Source organism: Cebus imitator, unplaced genomic scaffold, assembly GCF_001604975.1.
Source record: "Cebus imitator isolate Cc_AM_T3 unplaced genomic scaffold, Cebus_imitator-1.0 Scaffold64, whole genome shotgun sequence".
NCBI lineage: Eukaryota > Metazoa > Chordata > Mammalia > Primates > Cebidae > Cebus > Cebus imitator.
In genome coordinates, this window is record NW_016107379.1 from 412,215 (window position 1) to 423,906 (window position 11,692).

The following is an 11,692-nucleotide window of genomic DNA, read 5'->3' on the forward strand; positions in this document are numbered from 1 at the left end:
TTTATTTATTTTATTGTATTTTAGGTTTGGGGGTACATGTGAAGAACATGCAAAATTGTTGCATAGGAACACACATGGCAGTGTGATTTGCTGCCTTCCTCCCCATCACCTACATATGGCATTTCTCCCCCTGCTATCCCCGAAAAATTCATTTCTTATATCTAATAGATCATGTATAGTTTTAAAATGAATTTAATTTTTTATTTAAAACAATTGCTTGGTATACATTGCAGATGTAGGATGTACGCAAGTAAGTAAAAGCAATTATGTCTCATTTGCCCACTGATTTTCTCTTTAGGATGAAACCCTGGCCCGCCAGTTGGTGGAGCTAGGCCACCGAGGGACTGGAGAGAGAGTGAAAAGGGAAGATTTTGAAGCAAGGAAAGCAACTATAGAGATTGCAAGGCTGGCTGAAAGAGCTCAGAAAAAGTAAGTGTCCATGTTCCAAATCCAGATTTTATGTTATATTCCAGATCTCTAGAATTGTTTAATTTAGAAGCACTGGCTGGAGCAGGTAAAACTTGGCATATCTTAAGCATGTGTTTGTTCTGCAGATGAGCAACTGAAGCAACTGTAATGTGCTTGCAATAAAGCCACATGCAACTTCGAGCTACTAATTTAAGAAGTATAAATACCAAAATATGGTCATCATACCAATAAAGTCTTTTTAAAAAGTAACTTGATGTTATTAGTTTTATATATTTATATGCTAAAAATATGAGTGACTTGCCTTAGAATTCTTTGTACTTTGAGGTCTGTAAATCTTTAGTATCATTTATGTTCTCACATTTTTTTAAGCATTAATTCATTCAACTTTATTGATAATCACTATTGTTTACATGACCAATTTATATATATTAGTATATAATATGTGGTTATGTTAAAAATAAATCCTATAAAATATACTAAAACATATAATGAAAGAGATATATTCCTAAAGTAAACTGCACCAAACTTGTAAGACAACTTTATAAAGACTTGACTAGTTAACAAAGTAATAATCTATTTCATTTTTTAAAATGCATCATTAAAGTATAAATGTTGGGGATAATTACTTAAAAATCAGTATATTATTATTAGATAACATCTTTAAAACTACCCAGTAATTATGAGCATAAATTTCCCATGTACTCATTATACACAACATTTGGTAGTGGAATGTGCCTTGGTCCTGGGAATATGCAATTGGAAGTGACCATTCTAGTGGTAATTATGTTTCAAAACCACAGTATACTGAAGTTTAACATACTGATATTTGGGAATATATTGGTTTTCTATTGCTGCCATAACACAATACTGCAAATTTGGTGACTTAATACAACACCTTTCTTTATTCATTGTTTTGTACATGCAGTGTGGCTTAGCTGGGCCCTCTGCTTAGTATATCAAAAGGTTGAAATCCTCATGTTGGCTGGATGGCATTCTTGTCTGGAGATTCTGAGGATCAGACTGCCTCCATGTTCAATTAGGTTGTTGGCCAAACTCAATTCCTTATGATTATAGGGCTGAGCTCCCCACTTCCTTGGCTGTCATCTGGGGGCTGGTCTTTGCTCCTAGAGGCTGCTCACGTTTCGTTTTAAGCTTTCCCACTATCTCCAGCAACAGTGGGTCAAGACCCCTGACTCTTCAGATTTTTCCAACTTCCTCTTAAGAAGCTTCTTTCCTGACTCTGGTCGAAGAAATATCACTCCTTTTAAGGCCTTGTGTGATTACACTGGTCGTGTATAATGATCCAGGATAATCCCCCTGTTTTAAAGTCTATAACATTTATTACATCATCAGCAAAGACTCTTTTTTGTGTGTATTTTTTCTTCAACTTTTAAGTTCAGGGTACATGTGCAGGATGTACAGGTTTGTTACACAGGTGAACATGTGCCATGGTAGTTTGTTGCACAGATCATCCCATCACCTAGGTATTAAGCCCACCATCCATTAGCTATTCTTCCTGATGCTCTCCTTTCATCCAAGCCCCACTCTGACAGGCCCCAGTGTGTGTTGTTCCCCTCAATATATCCTGTCCATGTGTTCTCATCATTTAGCTCCCACTTAGAAGAGAGAATATGCAGTCTTTGGTTTTCTACTCCTGTGTTAGTTTGCTGAGGAAAACGGCTTCCAGCTCCATCCATGTCCCTGCAAAGGACATACTCTCATTCTTTTTATGGCTGCATATTAGTCCATGGTGTATATGTACCACATTTTCTTTATTCTATCTATCATTGATGGACATTTGTGTTGATTCTATGTGTTTGCTATTGTGAACAGTGCTGCAATGAACATATACATGCATGTATTTTTATAATAGAATGATTTATATTCCTTTGGGAATGAATATACCCAGTATTGGGATGGCTGGGTCAAATGCTATTTCTATCTCTAAGTCTTTGAGGAATTGCCACACAATTGTTGAATAATTTACACTCCCACCAGCAGCATAAAAGTGTTCCTTTTCCTCCACAGCCTTGCCAACATCTGTTATTTTTTACTTTTTAGTAATTACCGTTCTGACTTGCATGAAATGGTATCTCACTGTGGTTTTGATTTGCATTTCTCTAATGATCAGTGATGTTGAGCATTTTCTTATATGTTTGTTGGCTGCATGTATGTCTTCTTTTGAAAGTGTTCATGTAGTAAAGGACCTTTTGGTATGTAATACAACATATTCACAGTTCTTAAGATTAGAAGAATGGACATCCATAATCCCATTAATGTGAGAAAGGAGAATTCTGCTTATCACACGTAATTTACACAAAATCTCAGGAATTTACTGAACATAGTCATTCACTATCAACTTCTATTCTTGGAAAATTGAAATGTTGCAGATGTTATATGTACAATGTAATGTGTGAAATGTGTCTTATATAAAACATCAGGGAAACTCTTGTTTTGTGTGAGAACCAATAAATGTCTATCAGAAGTGGAAATGGAAATATTTTTGTGAGATTTTACAAGGAATTTGTATAAATTCATATGCGATTTTGTAAGTGATGGAATCTATTTAATATTAAGAGGAGTTATTCATGTTTAAAGTGTAAGTTCTATCCATGTCACATGTCCATTTTGTGTTTGAGGATCAAAGTAGGTATTTCCTCTATGCAATAGTCTCTTTAGCTGGTCAGAGCTGGAAGTCATCAGGCTACTTATGAGTCAGTTTTGGGAGACTAATCCCCATTCAGAGCTGCTAGAATTTGAAGGCCCTTTCATCTGCAGATCTTCTCTGGTCGCCTTTGTAATGGGATGGGTACCATATGTTGCCTTTTGCCCCATGTGGGAGTCCATTCCTTTCCAGGTTCATTTAGTGTTGTTGACAGCAGGGCCAGCAGATGGTGTCCTAGAGTCAAATGTGTCCCGTACCTATATGAGGATCACTTTGAAAATGTGCATGAACATCTGACTGCCTGCTAGCTGGCAACTTGGAAACACTTGGTTGCACTATCAGATCATCTTAAATTAACTTCTTTAATGCGCAGGTGAGCAACTCCAAGTAGATCACAATCATTTAGTCTAGCAATCATAAACCACCTATTTCAAGAAGTGCTGATATCTAGGAGTATGCTAATTACTCATAATAGCTTCATAGGGGAAAGAGTCTGGAGAGACGGAAGTTAAAGATATCAGGAGGTATATTTTGATTAGGGATATTCCAGAAGAAGGCAAAAATATTAAAAAATTATTTTGGGCTGCTATTCATCCATTCACTCACAATTATAGAAAACCATAGTTCATTAGGTTCTGTGTTATAGGCTCTGGGGATACAATAGAACACAAGACTTAGTTCTCACTCTCAAGAAGCTTGAGGACTAGAGAAATGAAAGGCATTACATTGTTGGTAGGAATGGAAAATGGAAAACAGTTTGGCAGTTCTTCAAAAAGTTCAACGTAGAGTTGCCATTTGAGTCAGCAGTTCTACCAACTACATATTCAAGGGAATTGAAAACCTAAGTCCACTTAAAAACTCATACACAAATGTCAATGGCAGTATTATTCATAGTAGTTAAAAGGTGGAAGTTGTCCAACCAAACAACTGGTGAATGGATAAAAAATTTGCTTCCTAAGTGTAATAAAATATTATTCAGTCATCAAAAGGTGTCAAACAGTGTTACATGCAACAACATGAGAAAACCTTGAACACATTAGGCTAAGCAAAAGAGGCTAGAAAAAAAAAGACTACATATTGCATGATAACATTTATATAAAATGTCCAGGATCAGTAAATCTGTAGAGACAAGTAGATTCATGGTTGCCAAGGGCTGGATGGAAGGGAGATTGGACAACGACTACTAATGAATATGGGGTTTCTTCTTGATGTGATAAAATATATTATAAGATATTGGTGATAATTGCATAAATTTGTAAATATACTAAAAGCTATTGAATTGTGTACCTTAAAAGGGAGAATTTATCATATGTGATTTAAATTTCAGTTTAAAAAGAGTAAACATATTCATTTTGCCTTAATCCTGTGATAAACTCCCTTTATTCACAAATTATTTTCTTTATTTTTTTGTCTGAATTTATACCTGCTCCTTCACTAAGGCCTTTCTTTCTCCAAAAGCTATACCAACTAGAGGTACCAATTTCCACATTTATTGGGTTGGTATCCAAGGAGATGATGTGGGTCAGGGTCAGGGGGATGAGTAGAGCTTTTATTCTTCTAGCTTCCTCATCCTTTGCTTCAAAATTATCTCTGCTCCTCTATTATGTAAACGTCTCTCATTTCTTCTGCACTGAGATTCATCCACTGGTTTTAGTATCCATAATACAAAAGCTATAGAAGTTGGAAAAATGGTTGGGAGTAATTTAGCTGATGCGTATTTGTCAGGACAGGGAATTCTCTCTCCCAGGGACTGGCCATGGTTTTCTTGCATAAGTGCCAGAGAATTTCTATTTATAGTGAGAAGTTCAGCTGATTGCCATGTGGTGGAGAGAAGGAACTTCAATGTTTGTGACACACATTAACTACTGGGTTCCTGAACCCTAGTTAGTAGTTATAACTGAGTCATCCCTCAGGCTGGATACTTTCCTGGATGAACTTGTAAGATCATCAGTTTCTTCACTATAGGCCACCTTATCTTATTGGGAAATAAATTCACCCCTCTTAAAACTGGTTCTGAGATAACAACCTTATTTTGCTAGAGCACAGCATCTGAAATGCAAATGATTGTAATAAGTGGTAGCCCTGATAGATTCGATAATTATACTGGTTAGTTATTGCCATCTTTTTGGAAGACTTTGAGATGAGTCTTTGTGAATTACTATAAGGATTCACTTGATAGGAGTTTCAGATGCTGTAAACATGGATCTCTATGGTCTTTTTGTACTTGATGAAGAGAATTTCTATAGTGATTTAGAGTAAGGTTCTTATGTCCTTTATTCTCAGGTATATCTGGAATTAAATGTAAAAGCTGGAAAAATCCCCAGCCTTTCTTATGCCATTCAATCTAATTAATTTAGCATCTGTTAAATTCTACTTTCTGATATAATTTATAGTTATCTTCTTTAACTTGTTTTTAACTATAGGAGGTGGAACTATCTATTCACTTATAAAATACTTTTAATTTTACGGAAATCAGCACTTTGGGAGGCTGAGATGGGAGAATTGCTTGAGCCTAGGAGTTTAAGACCAGCCTGGACAGCATAGGGAGACCCCAAATCTTTAAAAAAATTATGGTAATGAGTTGGATAAAATGCTAGAGTTTGTTTTATATAAGAATGGCTTTATCTTGTCAACCTTGTTTTATTTTTGCATATCATTTTATGATAGAAACTGAATACCATATACTTGAGAATTAAATGAGAAAGTTTACATATTTTAAGTGTTCAGTGAAATAATTTTAACTTTTTGCTTAGTTTCAAGTATCATATTTTTAATAGTTATTCTCATGGTTTGTTGCTTTCAAACCAAAACAATGCAATTGTGATTTGTTGTAGATTAGCATCTCCAGGAAGCAGACAACAAGAGTTAGGAGTGCACAAGGTTTGTTGGGAAAGCAACATCTGTGAAAAGAAAAGTGAGGAAGCAGGACTGAGCAGGATCAGAACCCTAACCTCAAACTTTCTGAGACTCACCCAGCACAGTGGAGAACTCCTCACTACAAGCTATCCCACATGGGATGAAATAGCCAGGACTTAGTACCTCCAGTGTACTCATTGACTGGGGATCACTAAGAAAAGTTGAGGCAGATCTTGAAAGAGTTAAAAGCTGGAGGCTGTCAGCTCACCAAGCTCCTCACAGCTGGCAGAAACTCCTTTATACAAGGTATAACTGAGTGACATATCTTGTGAAATACAGATCTACTTATGTGCACATAGAGCAGTTCCTCTGAAGCACAGACGCCTCTCTTCATGAGAGGAAACTCACAGTAAAGTTAATGGGAGGAGCTATAGCCCCTATCATTTCATAATCTCCCTGTTCCGCTATCCATTCTAAATCTCCTGCCTTGTCTGTCATCTTTCCAGGGTTCTGTGATGTGACTGAAAATCCTTATTCATAAATGGCCTGAGGCCCTTGTCATCCTACTGTACTCAGGCCCATGTTGATACATTTGTCATTCTCTTTAAAATTTAGGAAAAGTATATGAACAGATGTCCAGGTGGTTCACCTGAATTTGTCATGTATTCTTCCCTATCCCCATTCTGTAACTGCAGTCATTCTTTTTGCTGATCAGCATCAGTTACTCTTCATAAGATCATGTCTCCTCTTCTTGCCTGCTGCTTCCTGGACACTAGATGCCCAAGGTGCCTAGGTGGCAGCCATAGCTTGTAGTTCAGTGAAACACTTGCTGTTTTCCTTGGTGAGTATTCTAGTGCATGCCACAAAGATATCTGAAATGCCTTTTGAGGCCTTTTTCCCATTATCTTGGCTATTAGCACATGGCTCCTTTTTTATCCTGCAAATTCCTACAGACTGCTTGAATTTCTGCCCTGAAAATGGGGCTTTCTTTTTATCAATTTTGAATATTATTGTGCTGAGCTGGCAGTGGTGCCTTCAGTAGATATTCTAACACTTTTAGCTGACAGCTTCTGGATAGTGCATGCATAATATGACCAGAGGATCCCATGTTCATGAGCACTCTGCTGTACGTTTTTGCTATACAATGGATGTATCAGTTTATTCTTACACTGCTATAAAGAAATACCTGAGACTGGATAGTTTTTAAAGAAAAGAGGTTTAATTGATTCATGATTCTGCAGGCTGTATAGGAAGCATGGCAGTATCCGCTCAGCTTCTGAGAAGGCTTTAGGAAACTTACAATCATAGCAGAAGGTAAAGAGGAAGCTGGCACTTTACATGGCCACAACAGGAGGAAGAGAAAGGTGGGGAGGTGCCACACACTTTTAAACAACCAGATCTCATGAGAATTCACTATTGCAAGGAGAGTACCAAGGGGGGATTTGACCCCATGATCCAATCACCTCCCACCAGGCTCCACCTTCAACACCGGGGTTTATAATTTGACATGAGATTTGGTGGGGACACAGAGTCAAACCATATTATTCTGCCCCTGGGGTCCCCAAATCTCATGTCTCTCTCACATTGCAAAATACAATCATGCTTTCCTAATAGTCTCCAAAAGTCTTAACTCATTCCACCATTAACTCAAAAGCCCACAGTCCAAATTCTCATCTGAAACAAGGCTAGCTCTTTTTGCCTATGAGTCTGTAAAATCAAAAGCAAGTTAGTTACTTCTAGGATAGAATGGGGGATAGGCATTAGGTAAATACTCTTGTTCCAAAAGGAAGAAATTGGCCAAAAGAAAGGGGCTACAGGCCCCATGCAAGTCTGAAACCCAGCAGGGCAGTCATTAAACCCTAAAGCTCCAAAATAATCTCCCCTTACCCCATGTCTTACATCCAGAGCATGCTGATGCAAAGGGGGCTCCCAAGGCCTTGAGCAGCTCCACCCCTATGGCTTTATGGATTCACCCCCAAAGCTGCTCTCTCGTGCTGGTGTTGACTGCCTGTGGCTTTTCCAGGTGCAGGGTGCAACTTTTTGTGGCTCGACCATTCTGAGGTCTGGAGGATGGTAGCCCTCTTCTCACACCTCCACTAGGCAGCACCCAATGGGAGCTCTGTGTGGGAGCTCTAATTCCATATTTCCCTTCCTTACTGCCCTAGAAGAGGTTCTCCAGGAGGGTTCTGCCCCTGCAGCAGGCTTTTGCCTGGACATTCAGGCTTTTTCATACATCCTCTGAAATTTGTATCGAGGCTCTCAAGCCTCAACTCTTACATTCTGTACACTTGCAGTCCTAACACCAGATTAAAGCCATCAAGGCTGTGTCTTGCTTTCTCTGGAACAGTGGCTCGAGCCATACCTGGGCCCCTTTGAGCCACAGCTGGAGCTGGAGTTGGGGTTTGGGATGCAGGGACTGGTGTCTTGAAGCTGCACAAGGTAGTAGGGCACTGGGCATAACCCATAAACTTATTCAGTCCTCCTAGGCCTCCAGGCCTGTGAGGGGAGGGACTGCCACGAAGGTCTCTGAAATGCCTTTTGAGGCCTTTTCCCCATTATCTTGGGTCTTAGCACCTGGCTTCTTTTTGTTATGCAAATTTCTACACACAGCTTGAAGTTCTGCCCCAGAAATGTGTTTTTCTTTTCTGCCACATGATCAGGCTGCAAATTTTCCAAACTTTTATGCTCTGCTTCTCTTTTAAATGTAAGTTTCAGTTTTAGGTTATATCTTTGCTCACACATATGAACATAGGTTGTTACAAGCAGCCAGGACATATCTTGAATGCTTTGCACTTAGAAATTTCTTCTGCCAGATACCCTACATCAACACTCTCAAGTTTGAAGTTCCACAGATCTGTAGAGCCAGGGCATGATGCAGCCACATTCTTTGCTAGAACTTAACAAAAGTGATCTTTGCTCTAGTTTCTAATAAGTCACCTATTTCAATCTGAGCCTACTTCAGTCTGCCTTCACTGTTCATATCACTATCGGCATTTTGGTTACAATCATTCAATAAGTCTTTAGGAAGCTTTAAGATTGCCCTCATTTTCCTGTCTTCTTCTGGGTCCTCCACATTTTTCCCATTATCCAGTTTAAAACCTCTGCCCATTACCCAGTTCCAAAGTTGATTTCACATATTTTGTTATCTTTATAGCAATACCCAACACTTAGTGCCAATTTTCTGTATTGGTCCGTTCTTGCATTGCAATAAAGAAATACCTGAGACTGGATTATTTATGAAGAAAAGAGGTTTAATTGGCTCATGATTCTGCAGGCTGTATAGGCAGCAGGGCAACATTTGCTCAGCTTCTGGGGAGACCTCCATCCTCAGGAAACTTAGAATCATACTGAAAGATAAAGAGGAAGCTGGCACTTCACATGGCCCTGGCAGATGGAGGAGGGAGATGGGGGAGGTGCCACACATTTTTAAGCAACTAGATCTCACAAAAACTACCTGTCACAAGGACAGCACCAATGGGGAAATCTGCCCCCACATTCCAGTCACCTCCCAGAAGACTTCACCTCCAACACTGGGGATTACAGTTTGACATGAGACCTGATGGGGATGCAGATTCAAACAATGTGAATGGGTTCCATGGTTGGGATGCAGCATTGTATTGGATTTGATGCTTCTCTAGCAGGCATTCAATCAATCCCCAAATAGTAGTGTTGGCTAAGGCCAAGTAGGAGAAAGGCAAACTCCAGACTTGCAAGACAAAACAATTCCATTTTAAGCCATCCTCTCTGTGATACTTCTTTATAGCAGTCCTAGACAACTAACACATTGAGTAAGGCTGTAGTATACCAGGGAAAATGTATGAAATGGCAGGATCCCAGAGCTTTGTAGGGTTTATCTGCCCTCCTCTGGAGTGACCATGCCTTTTGAAAGCCATGTATTACCCATCTCTTTTCATTTCCAATCGTGTGATGTCACTGATGGAATCAATCAATATGAAGTTCTGTGGGATGTCCAACCAGCACCAGTTTCATGACAGAGAACAGGAGAATAAACATAGCCCCAAGGCAAAATTGTAAGTACATGTTATTGTCTCTTTCATGTGTATTCAAACTGATTTTGACTTTATTTTCTAATTGGGGTAGAAAAGAACTTATTCACCAAATCAATAGGTACATAGGAACCATCTGAAGCCACATTAGTCTTTTCCAGCAAGTAGCACTGCAACTGTAATCAGGACTACTACTTGGAGGAGCTTGTGGTAGTCCATAGTTATTCTTTAGGATTCAACATGGGGATTGTACCAGCTGCCAAGCATGACAATCTGAATTAGACATTTCAGTCAGTGATCCCTGAGTGGTTGCATAGACCAGTGGACGTAGCATAAATCAGTCTTTGGCCAGGATTCCATTTCTCTTCTGACCCCCAAGAGTTTCCATTGTAAGAGTGGGGCCACATTGATGCTTTGGATCTTTAGATATCAGTCTCAGCGTGAATGCTGCATTCAGTAGCCTTTTAACTCTGTGAATATTACATATTCCTTGATGTATACTCATTTGAGTAAATGCCCGTTGGTCTCTTAGGGGAGAAGAGAATCATTGCAATGAATACTTGCTATGGTGAATACTGGACATGGTCACATCTTTAGTCAACAAGTTCTTTGTCTAAAAACTAAATCAGGGAGGGGATTCCAAGATGGCCAAATAAGAGGCAGCTGTGAAAGCAGCTCCCAGCAAGAGAGATGCAGAAGCCGAGTCGTCTCCACAATTCCAAACGAGGTACCAGGTTCATTTTGTGGGTTTGGTTGGACAGTGGGTATAAACAAATAGGGCAAGTTGAGGAAAGGTGGGGGCACAGCCCCACCCAGGTGGTGCATGTAACCAACCGGAGGACTTGGGGATCTCCCACTCTGGGACTTCAGTTCCAATTATAGCACTCCACCCAAGTCCTCTACAACCCACAAAACAGAAGATCCTCACTGGGCTGAAAAGCCTCAGCAAGTGGCCTGAACAGAGCAAAACAGCAAGTTTGGCTGGCACCAGGGCTGTCAGCATAGATCTAGGTGGAAGCACTGGCTGATGCCAAGAAAGCCAAAAAGCCGGTGGGACGGAGCTACACGCCCCCCAGAAAGAAGGGGAACTGAACACAGGGAAACAGCCCATATGGCAGGACGGGTGCCCCTGCCCAAAGCCCAGCAGGCCAAAAAACTCTTACTCCAGAGTTAGGCACCCAGAACATCAGTTCGAGAGCAACCAGGAACGATTGAGCTCAGTGTGGGGAAGGGAAACAATCGTTTTAGAAGCTGGCCTAATTTTCCCAAGTAAATAAAAGATACAGCAGCTCCACTGAATCTGTGGCAGTCCAGCATCGCCTCTGCAGGCAGGCAAAGGAAAGGCCACCTCCCCAAGCAGCTACCTGAGATCAAAACTCTATAAATCCAATGAGATGGGAAGAAGCCAGCACAAAAAAAATGAAACCATCAAAAACCAGAACGTCTCTTCCCCACCAGGAGTTTGCAACTGCTCACCAGCAAGGGAACAAAGCAGGATGGAGAAGGAATTTGACAAATTGACAGAAGTGGGCTTCAGAAGGTAGGTAATAACAAACTTCTCTGAGTTAAAGGATCATGTTCTATCCCAATGCAAAGAAACTAAAAACCTTGTAAAAAGGTTAGACGAAATGCTAACTAGAATAACCAGCTTAGAGAAGAACATAAACAACTTGATGGAGCTGAAAAACACAGCACAAGAACTTCATGAAGCATACACAAGTTTCAATAGCTGAAT

General features: G+C 39.8%; 1 protein-coding gene across 3 annotated transcripts in view; it reads left to right on the forward strand.

Moving 5' to 3' along the window:
• Window positions 1-11,692, forward strand: part of CFAP299 (cilia and flagella associated protein 299) — a 664,079-nt gene that overhangs the window by 28,537 nt on the left and 623,850 nt on the right. For all 3 annotated transcript variants that reach the window (XM_017530199.2, XM_037739149.1, XM_037739148.1), the window contains exon 2: window positions 299-429. In XM_017530199.2, the coding sequence (XP_017385688.1) occupies window positions 299-429 (131 nt within the window). The remainder of the gene's footprint in view (window positions 1-298; window positions 430-11,692) is intronic.